The sequence below is a fragment of the Parasteatoda tepidariorum genome, chromosome 2 (assembly GCF_982258835.1).
Source record: "Parasteatoda tepidariorum strain Cologne lab strain chromosome 2, Ptep-v5.0, whole genome shotgun sequence".
Taxonomy (NCBI): Eukaryota; Metazoa; Arthropoda; class Arachnida; order Araneae; family Theridiidae; genus Parasteatoda; species Parasteatoda tepidariorum.
Genome location: NC_141756.1, coordinates 459,305 through 484,681, shown reverse-complemented (window position 1 = coordinate 484,681; position 25,377 = coordinate 459,305). Strand labels below are relative to the sequence as shown.

Sequence of the window (25,377 nt, the reverse complement as noted above, 5' to 3'; positions counted from 1 at the left end):
TTTGAGTCATGTTTTTAACTGCTAGTTTTTTTACCAATTTGTTCTTAATGTAATATTTCACTTTTACTTATTCCTTTTGTATGATCGGTTTTATTCATGTTTGACTTGGTTTTGGGTCATGTTTCAACTGTAAATTTTATTCCAGTTTGTTCCTTATGTAATCTTTTACTTTTATGCATTGCTTTTACCACGCACGATATGGATGTTTTATTCACTTTTATGTATATATTGTTTTTACTCTTTTAATTATGATCTTTGCGATTTTCAATGTGTTGGCTGGATTTGGGGTCATGTTTTTAACTGTTGTTCGCTTGTGTTTTATTCTTTTTCTTCTTGCTGTTGATATAATTTCTGATGTTTTGTGTAAGTTTTATGTATGTTGTATGTATCTACTCTCGCATGCCCTTAAATAGGGCGGGGCGAGATACAAATAAACAATACTCGGTCTTACCTATGGACCCACTTTCCATTTTCTTGTTTTTTACAGCTTTAACAAATATTGGTTACCTGTACTCAATATATTTTGTTTCTAATCAACATAACCAATATTTTCCCCACTCGCTCCGACCACCGGACCCATTTTCTAATGGTTAGTACTAACCGTTTAAAATTTATTTGAATAAGAACAGCATTCAAAAAGGATTCTGCAAGTAAAACAAGGGGAGTTTATCAAAGAAATTTAAAAAAAAAAAAGAAGCTTTCTGGATATATATTTTTTCTACAATCATTAAGTTTTGCATCCATTGCGAAAGATTCTTGTAAGTAACTATTTTTTAAAGTATGGTAAAATATCAACGACAAATGTTGCAATAGCTGTATGGCAAAGGTGTACCATGGCCTATGGCAAAATATTTCTTCATAAGCTGTAGCTCATCTTAGTTTGATGGCAAAAATTTGCCATGTAAAAAAATGCCATAGGATATTCCTGTGGGCTTTTACCTATGGTAAATTTTTGCCTTATGCGTATGGCAAAATTTTGCCACATAAAAAATGCCATAGGATATTCCTGTGGGGTTTTGCCTATGGCAAAATTTTGCAATGCATGTACTGCAAATTTTTGCCATACGTTTATGGCAAAATTTTACCATAGGCAAAAACCCCATAGGAATATCCTATGGCATTTTTTATGGCAATCCTATGGCAAATTTTCCAAAGGGTAGCCAGAATGTCGGCGATATCATTGCCCAGAACCCCAACGTGAGAAGGCATCCATTGGAGGTGGACTTCACGCAATCTTGAGAGGATTTTAAGTTTGCGCAGGATTGAAGCTCCTGTTTTGTCTCTCACCTTCCTCCAATGCGATAAGTACTGTATGGAACTGAGACTGTCAGAGAGTATCCAGATGTTATTTTGATCCTGTAGTGTAAGAAGAGAATCCAGGGCAGTATCAATAGCAATGAGCTCACTTCTAAAAACCGAGCAGTAATCAGGATTCCTTTCGGAGATGTTAAAGAAGTAATTACTTGATTTAATGTAGACACCGCTGCCAGATGATGATGTGCCCGTCTTGCTTCCGTCTTTGTACACCAGTATTGAGTGTTTGGGTATGGTATTTATAACCTCCAAAGCAAGTTGCTAAAGCATTACCCGGTGATCCAATTTCTTGTTAATTTGTGATGAAAGGTGTTGATGGAAATAAACACCAGGAAGTCCTTCAGTTGGGTCAATGAATTGTTTATTAAGGCAATCCTCAACATTTCCAGCAAGAACGTTGTTAACTACGGCCTGGCTAAGTTGGCTATTCTTCTTTAGTCTTTGGTTGCTGCTCCACCTTTGTAGATAATCTGCTGTTCTGTTTTGGTGTCCAAGGCTAGAGAGTTTATTAAAGTATATAGTTAACAGATAATTTCTTCTGAGACCTAGAGGCTGGAGGTCGGCCTCAAACAAGACAATGTCATTTGGACAACTGTTTCTGAGTCCAGTAATAATGCGAGCAGCAGAAAGCTGGACTCGTTCAAGACGTTGGAGATTTGAAGCAGATTCACAACTATAGACAGGTGCTCCATATTCCAGGATTGGTCTGATGAGAACAAGATATGTGGCTCTTAAGGTGGTAGCGTCAGCTCCCCAATCTCGTCCAGCATTTACTTTAAGATTTTAAGTCTCCTTCTACTTTTCAACACTAAGTTGTTTATATTCTTATTGTTGGTGAGTTCAGGATCTAGAGTGAAGCCCAAGTAACTGGAGTGTTTTTCAACAAGTAGAGTTTGGCCATTCAGGAGTATATTGGCTTGAAATCTGTAGAGTCGTTTGTTAGTAGTGAAGAAACTAACAGATGATTTGGAATGATTAAAGGTCAATTTGTTGCACTTTGCAAACTCTTGAATTAAAGTTAGATTAAGGTGATTTTCGATATTGCTGACATCTGAATCAGAGCACCATAAGACAATGTCGTCAGCGAATAGTCCTACCTCACATCGCTTCGAAATGACCCTCACAATTCCGACCAGAAACAAAGAAAACAGAGTTGGACTCAGGACGGATCCCTGCCCAAGGATGGAAGTAAAGGTGTCAGATGAAACATTGTTGAATTTGACGTTAAAAAGTCTGAATTTCAAGAAATCTTTAATCTATTGCAAGGCAAATCCATCAATTTTGAAGAAAGTAAAGAGTTTGACAATAAGTTTTTGTTTCCAAACTCTATCAAATGCCTTAGTCAAGTCCAGAAAGACAGCTGCAGTATGTTTCGTGGGCAGGTGATTGTGGGCATCACGTATTCGCTGTCCAAAGAATAGTACTTGATCAGTAGTAATGTGTCCTGTCCTAAAGCCGTATTGTTCCTTCGGGAGTAAGTTATGACTATCGGAAGTAAGTTATGACTAAAAGATGAGTCGACTTAAAATCATCCTTTCCATAATCTTGCAAGCAGTGCTGGTGAGTGCGATTGGCCTATAGCTATCGGGAGAGCTGGCTTCTTTGTTGGGTTTTCTGATCGGAGTGATGATTGCTCTTTTCCACTCATTGGGAACCAGGATTGATTTATGATGTCTAGGAATCTACTCATAAACTTCTTTCCCAGATGTCTTAGCATTTGACCATGGATGCCGTCCGGTACCGGGGACTTGTTAAGATTTGCTTCACTCATTGCACACATCGATTCGCGCAAATTAAAGTTACTTGTGAAGATAGGGTTTCTTGTTGAAGATGTGCGACATCAATGTAAAACGTTTATGGCCTTATTTTTTACCTTTGAACTCTCTTTGGAAAAATTCAAGGTGCTTGTATCCTGACAAAATAAATCTAATACGTTAGCAGCCGATTTGTCGCCTTGTGCAAGATTACCATTTTCGTCAACAATGGTGTTACATTTTTCACGTTGTTGTTGTTCCTTATTGAGGCTCTTAACAAGTTTCCAAAGTTTAGAGTCAGATGATCTCGAGTCTAGCTGGAAGCAAAGTTCCAACATTTCAATCTTTTGTTTTCAGCGTAAGATCTTCTGATGTCTGCATTCATGGCAATATTGTTATTGACGTTAATGATTATTACTTTTAGTATTAGGTACTTAATGGTAATTGATGCAGCTTTAAAAAGTACGAAATATACTATAACATAGAAACAAAATATTTTATGAGTAAATTTGTTGATTACAGTTGCACCAATACTGTACATTTCTATGACAGATTTGTTTAGGGCCCCTCGAACATATAAGCACAGGAGATAGTAGCTTGATTGTGGTAAATTTTAAAAACCATGAATTGCCTCGAACAACAGCATTATGTCAGATGATACAGATAATCTTTATTTCGATGGTATGAACTACTAATTATGTGTTTTGCTAAATCTAAAAAGTAAAGCCCCCGAGAAAGGTAGCAAACATAGGGATTATTTTAGCTTTATCCTTTGTGCCGACGTTTGTTTTGTGCACGATTTTGTTGTGTTGTTCAGTGCTGATGTGTTGATGCTTGTTTTTTCACCCTATTCATATATATATATATATATATATATATATATATATATATATATATATATATATATATATATATATATATATATATATATATATATATATATATATATATATATATATATAACGTCGTTGCCGAGTGGAAGGATTAAAACAGGTCATAAGTCGGGAAGGAGGGTACAAAATTTATTTATTAATTATTAGACAAGAGCAGTCATGAGAGTGAGTAAAAGTGCACATGAATAGTTGCGCTCCTTGGTTATATGTTAGGGAAAATCTTGCAAAGTAAAATCCGTAAAATCTCTTAATTTAGGAAAAGAGGGAAATCTTAGTAGTTGCTATTGGTTTATAAAATAGATCGAGCGTTTCCCACACAGAGCAAAGGCAAAAATGTCCTGCTCTTAATTAAATGCATACTTGAGCCAAAAATAGATTAAAGAACAGGATGTGGCTTTTAAAAGTGTGAGAAAGTATTTCGATTAGAATAATACTTAGGATAACATAAAAAGATTACAAGAAGCTTTTAATGTTACATCCCCCTCGCCAATAATGTTTAGGTACAATCCAAAAATTTTAAAGATTATGTCTTTACAAAATCTTCCCTCTGATAGAAACACAATTAAAATGAAAAATATCAAATTTGTAATGTTCACAATATATAAAAGTAATATAAATTATAAAACATTTACATATGTTCTCATTGTAAAAATTTTAACACAATCAAAAATCTGTAGTAGCAAATTTAAAATTTTCATTTTCTACAGTTTCTTTTTTTTTTTTTTTTTTTTTTTTGATTTAACAGTTTTTTTCAGTATCAAAAGTCTTTTGTTTAAAGATCACATTGCAGTTTTATAACTATAAGAAGTATTCTTCATAACACAATTTAGGTTAACTCTTCAATCGTGATGATAAAAATTTATAAACATTTGTTAGAAATGTGTAATTTAAAATGTAAAACACAAAATACAAAAACCAGTTTTACAGGAAAAATTTAATCTGAAATTAGATTTGAGCATTGTTTACCTTGTTTGAACAAAAAATGACACAGTGGTTGTTATTCTGAAGACCAAGACTTCAGTATTGTCTTTATTTCACTTTATGTATTATTTACCTTTCATATTTATCACTTTAATATCAAAATATCCACAAAAAATTTTTATTTATTTTTTTCTTATGTCCAAAATTTGCCTTCTATAATTTTTTTCTTTTCTTTTTCTCTCTAATTCTTTATATTTATTTATACTTTTATTTGGTATTTTTATTGCAATTATTAACCCGGATTTCAGGAAAAATGTGCAAGGACAAATTGCTTTTATAATCAGAAAAGGTGATCAGTCTTCTCAGATTTTGCATTACAACCCGTTTAACACAATTTAACACTAATTGAAATCCAAAACAAGTTTCAAATTTAATATGGTATTAAGGTAAATCAGTTTTTAATTTTTGACAGATCTAGCTATTTTCCTCAAAAAGCTCAAAATGATGTCTGAAACTCACCTGACTTCAAGATTTCATATTTGGGAAAAAGAAAAACTACAATTAAATTAATTCAAATCTTTTCTTAATTATTTAACTAATTAGGAACTATTTTTTTCTTTCCCCAATTCATGAGCTATGATTGGGGGGAAAGGTGGCATCGGTTTTCTGTTCCATTGTAAGGCATCAATAATTAGAAAATGAAAACGAGTAATTCTTTTCATGTTTTCTCTTCGACAATCTGTTAAGGAAACTGATGTAATCTCATGAACCTATGGCGAGAAAACTTTGACGCAATTTTTTTAAAGCCTATTTTCAAACTGTAATAACGTTATTTTGTTCCTTTATCTTGAACGGTTTGTGAATAACGATCTTTTTAGTAAACTGAAACCCCAACATCAAGTCATCTCTATCATCCAAATTGTCTACCTCGTTGCGAGGTGACTGTCATTTTGGTCAATATAGTCATATATTGTCAATTATATATAGTCATCACCTTATAGTCAACCATAATAGGAAATATACACAGTCCAGTCACATTAATGTGACCACCACCTACTTTCGACGTCAACGTGAAATAACCACTCACAGAGTGCAGGTGGCAGCACATTACAGTGTAGTGTATATATTGGATGTCCTAGGTCATCGAAAAGCATTTCAATCGTTGTCGCAATGCAGAAATGTAGCGATTTATCCGACGTCCAAAAGGGCATGATTATTGGCTTTCGGGCCAAGGGTGGAAGCATTTCGGAAACGACTGGTTTTGTGAACTGTTCGCGTGCCGCCGTGGTAAAAGTATACCGTGCATGGCAAAATGGCACTATACAAAACAAACGGCGTGGCACATGTGGTGCACCACGGGCCAAAGATGGCAGAGGCAAACGAAGGCTGCGGAAATGCGTTCAGACGAATAGACGTGCAACTGTTGAGCAACTGACCGTCCAGATGAACTAAGGGGCTACCAAAAGTGTATCCTCAACAACTGTTCAGCGAACGTTGTTGCGCATGGGCCTCCGCAGCAGACGCCTGGTTAATGCACCTATGCTGACTGCTGTTCATCGGTGACAAAGGCTGGAATTTGCCCTCCAGTACCGCAACTAGACGTCCACAGAGTGGCAACAGGTGGCTTTTTCCGGTGAATCACATTTTATGCTCCATGGGACAGATGGACGTTGGCGCATACGGCGTAAAACGTTTGAAAGCAAACACCCTGCAACAATTGCCGGTAGGCTGCGGGCTGGAAGAGGGAGCGTTATGGTTTGGGGAATGTTTTCCTGGCATTCACTGGGTGCACTAATCATTGTGGAAGGCACGATGGATCAGTACATGTACATATCTGTCCTTGCGGACATTTCCACCCCTACATGCAAATGATTTTTCCTCAGAATTATGGCATCTACCACCAGGACAATGCGAGGTGTCATACAGCTCGCAGTGCATGTGCGTGGTTTGAAGAGCACCAGGTTGAATTTACCGTACTCCCCAGGCCAGCAAACTCAACGGATTTGAACCCAATCGAGAATCTGTGGGACCACCTCAATCGGGTTGTTCGGGCCATAGATCTTCAACCACGTAATCTAGCGCAGCTGGCCACGGCATTGGAGTCGGCATGGCTCAACATCCCAGTGAACACTTTCAGAAGCCTAATTGACTTTCTTCCTGCACGTTTCGTAGCGGTCCGCTCAGCCAAAGGTGGTTATTCTGGCTTTTGACAGATGGTCACATTAATGTGACTGGACTGTGTATTTGCATCAGGATATCTATGTTTGCTCATCCCCCTTCAGATTTCGTACTTGTGAAAACAGCTGTTTCAACTATGAGTTGTTGACTTTCTATCTATAAAAACACCATAGTATTCTTTTTTTCGCAATAAAATTGTTGTGAATGGTTTCGATTTATTGTATATTTTTAATAAAAAAAAATTGACTTGTCTATGCGCAATAGAATGTAACCCTGCTCAAAAAGCACTTATGGCTTCTTTTCAACAGAATACATACCAGGTACTATAAATGTTCTGGGTTCGGTGAAGGACAAGAGTGGTCAGGAATACATTGGAACAGGTTGGGAGGCTAGCCTCTCACTGGAAGTATTCTTTCCACCTCAAGTGCTGCTGGACTCTGAATTCGCGTACTCCTGGAGCATAGGAGAGGAGAGATTCACGAACGACCGCTCTTCAGTCCAGTATCGATTCGAAGAACCGGGCCTCAAGTGGATAAGGGTGGACATCGTTGGACGGATGCCTTCTTACCAGGTTGCAAATCATGTTCATTACAAATGGGGACATTTCGACAAAGAGATAACTGTCAAGAGTAAAGTCTGTTTTTCATTTACTTTCTGTTTCTAAATTTTTTTTAGTTGTTTATGACAAATAAGTTAATTGAAACGAAGGCATATATTTTTACTTGATGTCTACAATGTAATGACCTCCTTAATGCATACCTGCAGAAATCCGGTAAGAAATAAGCACGCTAGAAAAATATTACATGACAATGCAACTATTTTTTCACGCACGACTAGCGAGTGGTTATTCAACGGTAAAAGCAGATTCAAACAAGGTACTTAAACGGTTAGTTTACATGGACGATCGGACCACTTGGATCAGTCTGCGTAGGGACCTTAGAGGAGTAATTTAGGTAGAGAGAACCAGTCCCCCATCCCTCGTTGCAAAGAACATCGTCACGTGATTCCTGGACGACTTTTCCTCCAGTAAACCCTATCCCCAGTCTTTTACTAGAGGTGGATTGATGAGATGCGTTTTGCACTATAAAATTTTAAAAAAATGGTAGTATACTGCTGTGCATACGGGTGAGACGAAAAATTCATTCAAGGAGGACATTTCACATTTCACAAATAATATTTTTATACTTTTATACTCACTTACAAGCATTTATTTGCAATTTTTATGTTAGCATGTCAGGTTATGAAATGAATTTAATTGGTTTTTAACTAGCAAAATAGCTATTATTTTTTTATATTTTTATTCAAATTAATAGATTATAATGTAATTAACATTTATAGGTATTTTCATTACAATTAAATTTCATATTGATATAAATATTCTGATATTTTTACTCCTTTTTTGATGAGCACGCGCATCGGATTTGGCGCATTTTTTTCACTCCAATGTTTACAAACAAATCGCATTTTATTTTCGCTCTATAACTTATAATGATGCGTTAAAATAATGTTTTTTTAATAATTTCAAGCGAATTTAATTATATATTTTAGTTGTACAGACTTAAAAAGATATAAAAGTACATTTCATACATAGTTTTTTGGATAAAAAATAAAATTATCTTTTAAAAATTACGTTTTTAAATAAAATTTATAAGTCGAAGAGTACTTTTTTTATTATGTAGGAAAAATTGTATGGATATTCATATTTATGTAGGAAGTTTTATATTTATTACTGTACACTTATTATTGAGAAAAATATTAACTAGGTTATTATAGGTTATATTATTAATAATAGGCCCTATTATTAAATAATTGTTATAAGATTGTCAAAGGAGTAGCTATTTATTATTATTATTATAGGTATTTTATTTTGATTTCTAGAAATAAAGAGTGAATAATTATTTTTTTGAACATTAATTTTTTAATATAAAATGTTAATTAAGTCGAGAACTATCAATATTTCAAGCAGGTAGATAGTATGCTCTTATATGGAATTTCGTATGCTTTTTTTTAAATAAAATTAAGTGACAAATAACAAAACCAAAATTTGTTATTTAAATTTAAATTCTTTTATTATGTTATCTTAACTCACTAAAATTTTAATTGTATGCATTGTTTGAAATAAATTATTATCGCATGGCAGGCAAACTAGAATTCCAAATTGTGCAGCATGTAAAAATATAAATATTTATTTTAAAAATAAAACAAAACATTTTGTTTTTATCAGAAAAATTATGAATAACACTAAAACCATAAAAAAGTTGCGCAAAAGATTAATTGCATACCAGTATATATATATCTATCTATATATATATATATATATATATATATATATATATATATATATATATATATATATATATATATATATATATATATATATATATATATATATATATATATATATATATATAAACACAAATTAACATGAAAAACATGAATAAAATAAAAATAAAAATTTAAATGGTAGAGAAACAAGAATGGTAAAGGCAAATAGTCGTTGTCAAGACACATCTAATTGCCATAAATAATGCGATATTTCTGAATAAAGAATAATTATCCTAAGATAAAAATTATTCTTTATATGTGTCGATATCGCAAAAACCTAATGTTGTAAACATCATGAAATAAAAGAAAAATGTAAAAGGAAATCAAACTTACCGGCGTGAATTAAAACGCGGTTTAGGTTTAGAAGTACAATAATAAAACAGTTAACAAAAATCGCGAAGATGTAAAATATTGCTTATAGCTTGAATCGAATATAATAAAATTAAAAAAACATTTGATCGAAGAAGAAGAAAAAAATGTTTAGGTAAAATATTAGTGCTGCCATCTATGAGAAACAATTAGTAAAAAGGTAATAAAATTGAAATAATAATAAAAATGCAGTCTTAAAAAAAAATCATTAATAGGGAAATTAATTTAAAAGTCAGTCTGTCAGGATAGAAAGCCGTTTATAGACTTATCCTTCATTCATAAAATCTAACATAATTTTACAGAATACACATATCCATCTTTCATAGGGTGACTTATTTAAAAATCAGAGCCTGCATACAGGAATAGAAAACCGTTTATAGGTTTTATTCTTCATTCATACAACCTTACATAATTTTAAAGTATACACGTATCACCTGCATTCATTTGGGGTGGTTCTTTACGAACCAGAGCCCATTCCACTTATACAAAAATAAAAATAATTAAATAAATAAATAAATAAATAAATAAATAAATAAACTGTTTATTATACTGGACAATTAAAATTAAATTAATTTTAAGAGGCTACAAATATTAAAAAGTAACTAAAAAATATTTAACTAATCCAGTATAAAAGGTCATACATCCAAACTATTCCGTCCAGTGGCTTTAGGAATAGTTTATCATAGTTAGTTCCTACCTTGAAAAAATCAGAGCTTATTCTTAAAACAGAAAAATTAAATAAAAATTAAAAATTAATGTACCAAGTTTTTTAAGATTTTTTTAAAATAGAAATTAAGAAATGAACTAGGAAAATGGCTATTAATTAAATCGTTTTTATATATATCAGTATCTAATAAAAACTCGTTATAGTTAGAATTATTCCTGTAAAATCTATGAATTTGATTGGCAATAATATTAGAAAAAACCTTATTGGCTAAGTTAGAGTTGAAATCTATGCATTTTTTAACTGGAAATTTAAATTCATTTCTTTTGTCAAAAAGTTTAAATGTAATATTTTTATCTGCATTAATATTAAGAGTCAAATCTAAAAAATTTGCTGAAGAATTACTATTATTTGTTTTATTAAGAATTAATTCATTTGGATAAATATGTTTTGCTAGAATATCGAAATCATTAAAATTAATAACTAATAGATCATCAATGAATCTGAGAAAGAGAGAATCAATTGGAAGATTAACATGTGATTTTACAAATCTATATTCTTGTAGAAAAAGAAAAATATTGCAGATGTTAGTACTGAAATTATTTCCCATGGGAATACCATTAATTTGTTGAAAAAGGTGGTCATTGAAAAGAATATAATTGTTGTTAAGGTTAATATGTACTAGAAAGTTCCAGTTATATTCATTAATAATATCACTGAGATTGAACATGCTATGAATTTGAAGAAGGTCATCATGAATTTTATTAGTTGGAAGGGAAGTATAGAGGTTTTCGAAATCAAAACAGTGAATTGAATCTACATTTTTTAAATTTTTTAGTGTATTTAAAACCTGAATGCTATTTTTAATATTCCAATTTAAATAGTTATTATTTTTAGTAAGTTTATTAATTTTGTTATAAACTTTTTTAAGAATGTTCTCAAAGTAAATACCGATTTTTTTCATGTTACTATTAACGCCACTTGCAATAAACCTGAATTTGGTTGGAGTCTTATGGAATTTTGGATTGGCAAAAAGAAAAGGAAAATTGTTAATATTATTTGGTTTAATTTTAAGTCTTTTATAGATAGCATTAATTTTATTAATAATAATATCACTGTTGGTGTTAAGTTTTTTGTAGGTAATATTGCTATTAAGTTCATTGGAAAGAAGTTGTTTGTAAAAAAATTTTCAAATAATTGCAAAATTATTACTAGCTTTATCAACAGTGGTTATACAAAATTTATTTTGAATATTTTTAATATCTTGTCTTAAAACGGAGTTAAAAATTAAATCCTTTTGAAAAATTAATTTGTCCCTTTTAATATTGATTTTAAAATCTTTAATGATATTCTCTCTCCATTCAAAGAAACCTTCAATTGGGAAATTATGTTTGTAAGATAATTTTAAAATAAAATCATCGAGATTTTTAATAAAAATGGAAATAACTTTGTTTTTAGAAGTTGGAAAAGATGGTCTAAATTTTGAACCTAAAGACATAAATTTTTTAATATTATAGTTGTCAATAATATCTAAATCCCCTGTAATAACGTGTTTATGGAAGTTATCAAAAAAAGGAGTATCTTTAAAATCATCACAATTACATACATAGTTGAAATTATCTGTAGCTATATTCCTATAATTACAGATTAAATTTTTTAGACTCTTAGTGTATCTGAAAGTTGGTTTGCAATTAAGTTGGATAGGAAGAAGGTTTTTATTTTTACCTATAATGGCATTTATGTTAAGATTATTAAAAATTTTATTGGTAAAATCTAAAACAAAATAATCTGGTTTGGGTAAATCCTTGTGCTTATAATTATTCTTAAACCTATATCTAGCTAGATCTTCAACTAAGTTTAAAAAATTAGAAAAATATTGATTTGAATTAATTTTTACTTGATCTAACTTTAAAAAATTTAAAAGTTTGTTGTGAAAATTAAGTTTAACCCCTAGAATTTTAGTTTTAATAGATTTAATAGCATTGGGTTCATCATAACAATTAATGCAATCATTAACAAAATCTTTTAAGTTATATTTAATTTTATTTTTATTTTTACTGTTACCTCTTTTTCCTCTATTATTATTATTGTAATTTTTAAAAAGTTTGAAAATATTATAAATACACTCATTATTATCAAAAGATTTAAAATTGAAGTTAGTATTTAGACCGTAAGGAAAAATAGATTCATTAATAATCATATATTTATTTTCAGCCTCAAGACGTTTTTTAGGGTTTTTTACGAAATCCAGAACCTCTATTGAAATATTTTTAAACCCGTGTTCTGAAAAATGTCTAATTTCAAGGCTATTGTTATTATTACAGTTAAACTTATTTGTTAAAGACCTATGTAAATTAATTCTTTTGTGAAGGGGTTGGGAGGTTTGTCCAATATATATAACATCACAAATTAAACATTTAATTTTATAAATACAGTTGGTAGCCTTTCAAAGAGGGGAATTTAAAGAAGAATTAGCACTGACGAGCGATTTGCAGATCATCGATTATCCTTACATTTAAATTTATCATTGGAATTATTAGCAATTTGATTAAACTGAAGCAGGGTGCTAACCTGAATCAGCAGGGGACCAAAAAATTATATAAAAAAATATACAAAATTTGGAAGAAAAATATCTCTTTAACAAATAACCGCGTGCATAAGCAACAGGGGAAAATTTGTATCTAGGAGAAAGAAGCATAAAAACATAAAAAGAGTATTAATCGCGCAAATGCAGCAGAAATTATTACCCTAAATAAACACAAATTAACATGAAAAACATGAATAAATAAAAATAAAAAACTAAAAAACTAAATAAGAAAAATTAAGCATTGATTAAAATTAATTATAAAAGGCTCTCATTTTAAAGTATGTATAAATGTTAGGGTAATATTTTTCAAAAATTTAACTAAATATTTTTATAATAAATAAAAATTAAGAAAAAATAAAAGATAAGTAAAGCAAAGCTTTCCCACAATAGCCCGTTTTTTATTTTATTTTATTTTATGACCGCCGTTGAACAGTCTACCCAATTTTTGGGTTTACGACTACCAATGTTTAACGCCGTAGTCTTGTAATTTTGAACCAATGCAGAAGACAAGGAAACTCCTGGATCGGTACCCCCAGAGGTATTGAACAATAGCCCGTTTAGTGCCTGAAAGTCATAAAGGTTAAGCTAGCACAATTTAATGATCAACAGTCATAATAGCGACAATGTGGTTAGCATTGCGTACCGCCCGCCTTTACTTCATGAAAAAGCTGACCCATCGATCTGAACCTGAATTAATAATTCTTCTTTGTACTAATAGAAGACACACATTTTCTTTTAAATTACTTTGTTTTTAGTAACAATTTACGTAATTATTTAACTCAAATATAAACTTGCAAAATTTTTTATTCACACATATTCTGCATTTTAAAAATCAGATACTAAATGTGTAGTGTATTATGAGATTTTTTTTCAAATCATTTCAGTTAATAGTTTCAACTTCAATTTAATTTTGAAAAAAATTGTTGCGTAATTTTCAGCATGTTTCTTTATTATTTTATTTGTCTAATAATAATTTTAAGACCACCCAGTATTAATAGCTAACTGTTTATACGTAGATTTCCTAAAGATGAGATAAAACGAAAAGTATTGGAAGTAAATGTCCACAGAGAAGAATTCACAGCATCCAATAATAGTGTGTTATGCTCTAAGCATTTTAATGCGGATTCATTTGATAGAAAAAGATTCTTATCTTTTATGACCTTTTGAAAAAAATAAATAATTAATACATATAATCATTTGCAATTGTTTCTTTATATTTTACATACTTTCAAATGCATCTTCGATTCAAAAAATCATTATTTTTATTTCATTGTTTGGTAAAATCATGCTTAACTAATATGTTAATAGCTTTAAAAGCAAAGCAATTAAAGCAATGCAGCAATTAAAAGCAAATAATTAAGTGTAGCGCACTTATTATAATGTATTTTTATTAGAAAACTTATTTCTTACAATCACGAATAAAATTGGGAAAGCATTTAAAATAAAATAAAAAAAGAGAGAAAAACCTTAGGTACTCCTAAAAATATTCCTGTACGGCGCGACCGCCAGCTATAAATCTTCCGCCAAAAAGGTAACCCCCATCTTTGAACAAGTTTTCCGAGCCCAAACAATAGACTGGCTCTCTCTACCCTTATATCTCCTCTAAGGTAGGGACCTAGGGTGTGCGGTATGGATCCTCGTTAAACTGTTCTACCGTAAAGTGCTCGACTTCGCGTGCAGGTTGTCGGGCTACCAAAGCGGGGGTGCCATCCCCTCTGCAGAGGATCAAAATTGTGATGTCATGTCTTCGAATCTTCCTCAGGGATGGTTCCCAGACCGTCGCCAATAGCCCATTGTGCAGCTCTAGTGCAACGTAAATGAACAACAACAAAAAAGCTTTTAGATAGAATTCTTTGATACTTAGCATGCAGAAGGGACATAGCGATGTTTTGAATTAAAAGCTAATATCTAAGTGCGAATTTATTATTTTTATTATGCTTCAAGTACGAATGTTTGGCATTTTCATTTAAAAAATCACTACTAAACAATATATATATATATAGTTATATTTTATTGTACCCTAGAAATTGTTTAACGATTTTTGTTCAAAACACAGGTAATGATATTATTGATTTAAAAAAAAATTGTTTTGATATTCAAACATTACAATTTGTTGTAGAGCTGTTGACATAAGAAAAATTGTAGTTTTATGCTTAAATATATGTTATTTTGAAAAAGTATTTAAAGAATTTTTAATGTTTACTTTAGATTTATAATATTAGAGCTCTTGCTTACCATAAATAAAATTAAAATGTTAACTAAGGCTATTTTTCAAAAAAAATTTTACCGCACCCATTGGGATACCTCAATTTACAACTACTTTTGTTAAATCATTTATTAGCTATTTGTTTTGTTTATTGTGCTTATTTTTTTGACGTTTACATAATTTTATTATTTTAACTATATTATTGAAAAAAATACTCCATTGTTCAAAATTTATTTTCTAAATTTTTGTTACATAAGTTTTGAAATTAATATTATAAAATGACTGAGGTTTGCAAAAAATGAATTTGCCAAATAAGCATAGAAAAAAAACATTTTTTAAAGGAAAAAAGAAACTAAAAAAAATTTTGGTATAGCTAAAAATGTATTTATTCATTGATTCATAAATTGGATTGAAAAAATTACTCAAGTACTTTCATTTTTTATTTTTAATAACGGGATGAGAACCTTTAGTTCTGCAAGAAACTGCTTGTTTTTAGCCTTATTAAGGATATTTCTTAAAGATTGAAATCATGGGAATGACATGGACCCTATTATACATAACTCAAACTTCTGCGATATGACATTATCTGCTAGAAAATCCAATTTGGGTCACAAATTCTCTTTGTAATAGGCAAATAATGTGCTTATAGCATTTTTTGGTAGCCTCCATGTGACCTGTGTGAAGGAAAAGCCATGATTATTGCTGCATATTAGGGAAGAAATCCTCTCGTGTTATACTTAATAAGCCACCTAAGCCCTCCAAATTCTTTTTTTTTTCTTTTTGCCGGAAGATAATTGTCAATATAGTTTACTGATCATTCTTTTATATCGCCAATTTCTTCTAAATATTAATTACACAAAACGCTTCTCCAATGAGCAGCAAGGTTGAGGCTCGTTAATGGTATAGGAAGACTCCGAATGTGTAGGCAAACTTATCGCGGCTTTATCCCCAGATCGCATTAAGTTTACTAATAATGGAGAAAAAAATTATTACCCATTATCTGCCAATAGCAGAGAGAATTTGTAGACAAAATAGGATTTCCGAGAAAAATAACACCATTTAGATTATAAATCTTCACTGGGTGGTTTTTCTTAATGCTTGTCACCCTTTCCCCTGATCACAATGTATCCGATGACAAACAGTTTCAGTCTGTCACAAAAATGAATCCTATTATTATTGAAATATGACATATTGATGTAACTCTCCTCCAAGGATTGGTGACTGGTATGTAGTATCATACATTTCAAATCATATATAAAAATAAGAGCTACAATAAGGGTTTGAGTGTGCAACAAATGATTCATAAATGGAAATCATTCACTCGTTTTATTCTTTATTTTATACAGTACTGTTACATACAGTTTCACGAGGATATTGTGATTAAGAAGATAAAATGAATTCGAATACGTAAAATCAAATTTTCTGCAGGGATGTCGACCCTTAATGAGTTCATTCAAGAAACCATCCCAAATTTGAATTCAAACGACGAGTGGGTTAAATATGTTGCAGCACTACTAACTAAGTGGTTGATAGTTGAAGTCTTTTGGGAGATACAAGCGGTTGGTACTTTCAATATGAAGAAAAAGCTAGTTAGTTAAACTTAAAAAGTAAAAGGGGAGTTTTTACTGGAGTAGCAAAGAGTGCAAAAAAAAACCCGGCTTATTACCGAGAGTAAACTGGGGTTTTGGATAGAAAATTTCCAAAAGTCCTGGTTCATTCCGGGTACATTAAATTTGTATACAAATCAATCTCTTAATTTTAGCATAAGTAGCTCTTGAAAGAAGTGCTACTGTCTCCCGAAAAAAGTAGGAACGGCATAGGATGAAATTTTTGTAGTATTTTAAAACACTAACGAAGAGCTTAATCTCTGATAGCATGTTTTGAAATGAAAATGAACATCGTTATTTATTTCAATACCATGCGACAAAAGTTTGTAAGAAATTTTAAATAGTTCTATACTTCTTTTCTTTCAAGTATTAAAATCTATTTTTATTTAAAATTTCTTTTTAATTATTTTTTCAAAGAAATTGCATTAAATAATTCATTTAAAAGAAATTTATTAAAATAATTACTTTAAATGGGAATTTAAATGTTATATATGATTATTTCAATGAAATAGTTTTAAAAAATACATTGAAAGTAATTATAATTTTTCCTGTAGGAGAATTAATGCGACACGGGGGCATGCACCACAGATTAATTTTTGCCTTGCAGGCTAACACAAGTAAATATAAATATCTAATCACTGGTTCTGTAGATAACTATTAAAATGATTGTAGATAACTATTATCTTAAAATGAATGTAGATAACTATTATCTTAAAAATTCACAATATTCCCCAAAATTTCGGATTTATTTCTTAATATTCCGAGGTTTTTTACCGTCCAAGATTTTCTCATCTCTAGTTTTTACCAATGCATGATCTACTGAGTTGGGTTAAAATGAAAAGGACTTAACTGGAATAGTTTATCTTTTAACAGATCCTTTCTTCAACGTCAACATCAGCGGGAACACTTACCTGGAACATGGGCAGCTTTTGGACTTGGAAGTCTCCTGCAACGGAAGGTGAGTTGATGACCCCACATTACTTATTCGTGAACAATGGTTGACAGAGTTAAGTAAAGGGACAGTTCTCACTGCATGCGAATCTGATTAATAGACCCGCGAAAAATTCGACTAATAGAATTACATTCGCATACGAATTTTTCGTTAAGTTGATTTTTTTAATCTTGTCCTGAATTTAGAAAAGAGCAGTTTATTGTAAAACTCTCTTTAAACAGTTTATGATTTATATTATTTAAATAATCTGAAAAATCCAATAGTTAAGATTTTTCTATTATGGTCCCATGACTAACTGCTACGGTCAGCCATCTAACAGACTATTATATAGGCAAGTCGTAGTGCTGAAGAGGTTTACCACATTGGCTTCATAAAGATAAATCAATCTACAATTGATCGTAAAAATATTCGAATCCCAGTGATGGCCATTTGATACGAATTCAGCTGTCTGCCCTCACCGACCTCAGCGCTGACGTCAAATATACTCAGTGGTAGATGACTCATGGGTAAGAATCCCCTTACCGTCGGGATAACCATACTAGATTTTCGTAGTTTTCATTTTAACGTAAATCAAATGCTGGTTAGCTCCATCAAAAAGTCCTCCATTAAGCCCAGTTTGTGCCAATGCTTAATCTAGGAGTTTCTTTGTCTTCTGGGTAGGGTTCAAAATTTTAAGGCTACGAAATTCAGAAGTGATAGTCGAAAACTCAGAATTGAGTCCGTTGCTCAACTTATGATTTTTGTTCTATTTGTTGACAACTTCAGCAAATATAAAAAGTTAACAATGAGGAAGGAGGGTTTTATTCATATAAATGTGGGTAACTGTAAATAATAGCCACGAAGAAAGACTTAGGAGATATTTTCATGTGATCATTTCTCATCGAGTATACTCACAGAATTTTTTAAATTCGGTTATTTTTTTAAGCACAGAAATTCAAGTTTATGGCAAATTTTTAACAGTAGGAAATTTTTTTACGAAATTCCCACTCACTTTCCCTCCAGAAAAATGATGTTAAAAATAAAATTAATTTTAGGTAATAAGCTAAATGAATTTCTTTTAATAAACCACTCACAATCACAAAATATGTTAATATAACAGTACTTGAAAAAAATAGTTCTATGAAGGAACATGAAAAATGCAAAATGAAAACATTCATTTAGGTATTATTCATTCTGAATCAAAAAAAAAAACTTTCTTCTTTGTTTAAGTGGTCCCGTGGACTATTGCTGGAAATTATTGCCCTCTTCAGAAAACCAGACAAACCTCTCTTGCAGTGATCCGGCCACCTCACCCGAATGCACTATTCCCATCCTCTACTACTTTAGGAATTCTGGAGACTTCCAGTTGGCCATTTACGTCAGCAACCTCGTCTCTTCAATGCAGAGGAACGTCCAAGTACACATTTATGACGGTATATATCACCAAAAGACTTACATTTTTTATTCATGTCGTTACATTCTACACTATAAAAATTTTTTAGTCGGAGTCAAAAATTAATGCAACAACTTTACACCAAAGTGTAGTGGCAAACTCTTCACTACAATAATATTAATCTCTTGATGTAAAGTAGCCGTTATTCAGTAACACTAAAATTACAGTAAGATATGACGCGCATAAAAATCAGTAAAGTTATTTTTACGATGCAACATAAAGTAGGATGTGCATCTATGTAATCTTTCTTAAAATTAAAATAGTTTGTTAATCTGATATACACACACAGAGAATAAAAGGAATTAGCAAACAGAAGCGAATAGAAATGAAATATTATAATATTAAATGAATGAAATATAATGAAATATTATTTAATTCGATTCTTTATTAAAAATGTAATTATTTTCATTATGAATCGAAACAGTTTTATAACAGTGTACTTCTGTTTCTGTGTAAGGAACAGCAGAATGCGATACAAACCTCGTGCTCGATTTGTAAACAATCTAGCGTTTTCGACTGACGTTTTCCAAACGAACACCACCATTGGCGAAAATATTTCGTGAATTCAGTAAATGCATCTGATCTTTCGCATTTATACGAGTTTCACTTTAACTACACCTTTAAAATCTGTATGAACTCTCGATTCCGTGTTAACCTGAAATAACACACAATTTTTCAATATCAAAATCTGATGGATAATACACAATAGTTTTTTACAGTGTATATAAAGGGAATAAATCTTGTTCACATATTTTCCAACAAAATATTCGTAAAATGAACTTGTGTAGATAAAATAGTGTTTCCTTTTCTCAGTTAACTAAAATAAAAAATTTTGAAATTAGATTTCATGTGGTTGATTACTTCTTTACAAGACCTTAAACAACATCGTACAAAAGCAATTTTATAAATTAACCATACCAAAATGGTTTTCATAAATACGCCAATTGCGACGATTTAGGAAGTTTCGCCATGTATTTTTTAGAATGGAGGTAAAAAATGAGCTTTTATTATTGAGGTCAATCAAAACACAGGATAGATTAAAAGTAAGGGAAGAATCAATTTATTTGATTAGAATGCTTTCATTCATTTCTCTTTTAAACTTTTTTTCATTCTAAAAATGATTTCGTTAACCCTCTTTAATTTTTGACTTAAACAATGATTATTGCATAAGATGGGGAAAAAACGGTTTATACCCGATATTAAATCAAGGGAGGGAATTAGGAAAGTTTCCAAAACATGAAAATGTTGACTGGTTTTGAATCTTTAATCAGTTAGCTTGAAAGTTCCAAATTAGTATTTTATTATTAAATGCATGTTTTTGTATTGCATGTGCACAAGCAAACTTCCGCATCGGTGGGTTGGTGGCTCTTTTCATATGGAAGTAAGAGCAAGAGGGGCACCCTTTCCAATGTCTGAGAAATTGGCAGAACTTAAAACTAAACCCCCTGAAAAAAGCATAATATTTGTTAAATTCAAAGATGAGCGATCGATTCAAAAACAATAACAAAATTTTTTATTTCGATACATTACACATTTAGGCATACATCTGCCGTCTTTGTATTCTCAGAAGAATCTGTTTTTTTGTTTTTGTTTTTTTTTTACATTATAAGACGCCATCTGGGGGCATTCCGTGACAATATTGAATGCCCAAATGACTCTTAGGACGAGGAACAGTTACGAGCACAGAAAAGTTTTCTTGGAATTTCGTTTCTTTAATAGTGTAGTTCACCTTGATTTCATTTTTAATGAATTACAATGTGCGACCACATAGACCTTATCTTCTTGAGGATTTTCTGTTATGTGAAGATATTCTCTAGAAGGATCTTCAGATTTCAACCCATGTCTGTAGAGTACAATCACCACCGGTAATTATCCAGGATCTGAAAACATTGAGGATCCAGGATCTGAAACAACTAAGAGAGTAGGACTGCCACAGATACATACCTAAGCTGCATTATCCTCAGTATGAAATCATGATTTGAGGTCTGCATGTTATTGAAATTAATCAGAGAGGCCATCCTCGCCCCATATTAACCCATTTTTTCCTTTCGACTCAGAAACCATTGGTTTTACACAGCTTAACCGCAAGGAGTTTAACGCACGGTCATGGTTGTGTTGTGTATTATAAAAGTAGAATGTTTATATTTATTTTATTTCATCAATCTATGTTCAAATTCAATTTCATTAAAATTAGCTCAGTTACTCTGGATATTGTCAAACAAATCTGAGAATTCTCTGAATTTTGAAGACCAGAGTAGTTGCAATAAATACAGGTTTAATTACGTTCCCATAGAGGGTCATTGAATTTTTAGAGCTTAAAAAAACCGTTCTCACTGCTTGCGAAAAATTTGCACGCGAATGAGAACCCAATTTCGGTGTCTATCTCTTGTTTAACTTCGAAAACGTATACATCCTGAAATTTAGACACAGGATGCGAATGACCATTTTAACCTCCGATCTTAAATATCACTCAAAAATTTCAATTCGATCGTTCGAAGGCAGCGCTTGAAAAAAATTTCTTTTATTGGTTTAACTGTAGATGATTCTGTTTTTTTTGTTTTTTTTCCTTCATTTATTTAAAGGGTATTACCAATGATGTTTTCTAACTTACAGCTATGATCAAAAAAATACTTTATTGCACGTTTTTATTAGTCAATTATTCTTATTTGTCAGGTTAATTAAGCTCAAGGATCAACGTGGATAACATTTCATGACCACGCCACCGAATTAGTAATTCTAAGATAATCTGAAACCACTTGTTTAATTTGTTTATCGTATCGCTTTCGAAAAATGTTTCTGCAAACATAAATAATTTGAATTCAAAGGTAATTGAAATATAAATAAAGTTATGTATCAAACTGCAAAATGTATAGAGAAAAGTTATTTGTTCGTTTCGGAAGACCGCAAAATATTGTCAAGCTATTATCGACGCCAATGATCCTTAACTACTTTCCATTATTAGTACTAGTAGTATTGTGATAACAGGTGCTGTTTTAATAAATACTAAATATTCTAGTATATTTACTGTGGGAATAAGTTTTATCCCCCCTCGGAAGGGAAAGATACAGGAAAAAATTATTTGATTGTAACAGTAGCATCGTACCAAACGACACTGAATACAGTTAGTCTATATTTTGATTTGCTCTTTAATAGGAATTTTACTGAATTTAATAACGTTAACTGCATGGGTATTGCAGGATATAATGATAAATAAATAAAAATTGGAATTATTTTAATTATATGGAAATGTGACTTTCAATTTTGTGCATGATTTTGTAGTGTAGTGGTAACCGTTTTATTTTACATCCGTCCGAATAAACGAGTATTCATAAATACAAGAATTATATTTCTTAACTATATCTATCATCACAGAGATAAACTAAGAATTCCATTTCAGTCTCCCTGAGGCCACAGTTGTCTACTGTTATCATTCCTGTCGTGTGCTCGGTTCTGGTGGTGGTCATCATAGCTGTGGCTGTCATCATCCAAATGAGGCGTCGAGGGGTGGGTAACGTAGAGACGGCTGACTTCGATTTCATGAGGATGGACGAAGCGAATGCGGCGGTGGCAGTGGAGACCTCCTGGGAAATAATGTGGCGATCACTGGTGCAACTTCGATGCCTTCTCTTCTGCCACTCTCACGTGGATCATCGCGACACTCCACATTACGGAACGATACTCAAAGAGAGATGAAAACACTTTCATCTACAACATTTTATTATGTATGCCATTTGTTCAATATTTAAAATAAAGAACGTTTGATTTATTTGATCTGACTTATTTTGGAGGGTTTTAGTATAATACTTGGGAAGAAAGTGTTGCCCACATAAAAAGTAATGACATCGTCAGCAACGTAAGCACTCTTTACTGTTATAAGTTTAGGTTGGAAGAGTTTTTCGCAGATTATCTAGTTCGCAAGACAACATTTAATACATTCGGGCGAAGAGCAATACGTAGAGAATCAGTAACTTACTATGGCTCAATTTTGTATGGCAGAAGGCAAGGACCATTCACATTGGAAGCGATTTTTCGCATGCGAAAACGGGAACCTGATTCGCGAGCTTTTTGCAGGTTAATATTTTCGACCCATCTAGTTCTCATTCACATGCGATTTTTTTTCGTATGTGTAAAAAACCCATCCAGTGTGCACATGGTCCTTAAAACGGAAACTTGCCGTCGAATGGTTGGTCTTTATGGTGAACATGGTATATAGAACAAGCGGTTGTGAACAAATTACGTGAAAGCAATTATTCTAACTTCCAAAGAAAATAGAGACGATTTCCAATGAATCCATTGGTGTTAATCATTCGTGACATTTGAGCTAAGTCTGGATAACTTTTTTTGAGTGAACACTTTGTCTAAGCAAAAAAAAAAAAACGGTGCAACGGAACGGGCGAAAGGAGCACAGTTCAAGGGAGCATAAAAATGCGCTCGATTGCCTTAAAAATTTTTAATTTTACTTTTTTCATACATTATTGAACATTTAAACAAAAAATCTTTTCCTTGAGTAGACTTTTTTTTATCTAGGAAAACACTATCATGACACATTTCTCATGAGTAAGAAGGGGAAAAAGAGTAAAAAGCATCTGCAGCTTAAAATAAAGAGTTCTCTGCTTATTGTACTTCCCTATTGTGTACATTTCATCAACGGCCTATTCTCAACATTGTCGAAGTTATAGCCTGGGAAGAAGACCGACGAGCCCGGCCTCGTGGAAATGAAGAGACACAAAAAATTGTCTTTTTTATTGATTGATTGATTTGTTCATTTACGTTGCACTAGAGTTACACAATGGGCTATTGGCGACGGTCTGGGAAACAACCCTGAGGATAATCCGAAGACATGCCATCACAATTTTGATCCTCCGCGAAAAGGATGGCACCCCGCTTCGGTAGCCCAACGACCTGCACGCGAAGTCGAGCACTTTACGGTAGAACAGTTTAACGAGGACCAATACCGCACACACTCGGTCCCTACGGAGACTGATCCAAGTGGTCACCCACCCGCACACTGACCGCAGCCAGTGATGCTTGACTTCGGTGATCTGCTGGGAACCGTGTCTTAACGATCAGTCCACTGCGAGACAAAATTTATCTTAATATGAAATATCTATATATATTTCTCTCACACGGCGACAAAAAAAGCCTCATTAGAACTCCCCGAATGGCAACGCTAGAAAATCGACCAATGATTACCGCTAAAAATGTCACATGCCAAATCTAGCTGAGGTGGCTCAACATATAGCACTTTTTAAAACGGAAACTGAAATAATCTTAAGCTAAGCAGAAGTGAGTAGTCTTTGTCGATCGATCTCTATTTTAGTATTTTGTCGAAAGCTCTTTTTTTCACGAATTTATTTGACGATTTTTGATTTTTATCACGAATTTACTTGTTTTATTATTGTTATTAGTTATTCATTGAAAAATGGGTCTCAGTCGTGCTGTTACGCTTTAAGATTTTATACTATAGCACATTTCTAATAGGTTTAACGAATTACTTGCCATTTATTTGAATTCAAATTTATTTTAATGACTTAGTATTTACTAAAAAGATGTAATTTTTTTTTAAAAAAAAGTTGTTATATGGATTTGAATGATTGTTTTGAATTCTTAGAATTTTGTGTATTTGCAATGTACCTAAGTAAGTAGCGAGCGAAGCGAGTTTTGTTTACGAAGCAAACCATATAAGATTGCGTAGCAATTTTTGGGGGTTGGCGAGCATTAGCGAGCAGGGGGGCGCAGTCCACTAGTAATGTAAATTACATTGTAAAAATTACGTAATTACATTCTTATTTCATTCTAATTACATTCTTAAGTTTTTTTTTTTTTACTGCAGCAAAGCTACGTACTTTTATGTTTGATGATGAGCAAGCATTGTATTTTGAATTCGCGATAGCAACGCTCGAGTACGCCCTCTAACGGGAGCCTGAAAATATCAGGGATTAATTTATTAAGTTTTCATTTAGTTCCATCAAAACCACTGACAGAATCAGACGCCATTTTCTTAGCAGCAAATAAGAAGCAAAATTTCAATAAGGAAAAGACCTTGAAAGAACTCTCCAGAATATTACTAAATCTTTCAGAAACAGAGCACGCCAAACATTTGAAGAAAAATTCCTCAATAATTTTTAACTTCTTTTATCAACAAACTCGCAATTGATAACTTCCGATTTCGGGA

General features: G+C 32.0%; 1 protein-coding gene across 1 annotated transcript in view; it reads left to right on the top strand.

The window, feature by feature from the left end:
- LOC107453408 (uncharacterized) overlaps positions 1 to 22,968 on the top strand; it is a 52,436-nt gene extending 29,468 nt beyond the window's left edge. The window contains exons 3-7 of the mRNA XM_087156750.1: positions 7,369 to 7,689; positions 17,373 to 17,435; positions 17,692 to 17,776; positions 18,980 to 19,182; positions 22,600 to 22,968. Of these exons, the coding sequence (XP_087012876.1) occupies positions 7,369 to 7,689; positions 17,373 to 17,435; positions 17,692 to 17,776; positions 18,980 to 19,182; positions 22,600 to 22,895 (968 nt within the window). The 3' untranslated portion in view covers positions 22,896 to 22,968. The remainder of the gene's footprint in view (positions 1 to 7,368; positions 7,690 to 17,372; positions 17,436 to 17,691; positions 17,777 to 18,979; positions 19,183 to 22,599) is intronic.
- The last annotated feature ends 2,409 nt before the right edge of the window (positions 22,969 to 25,377 follow it).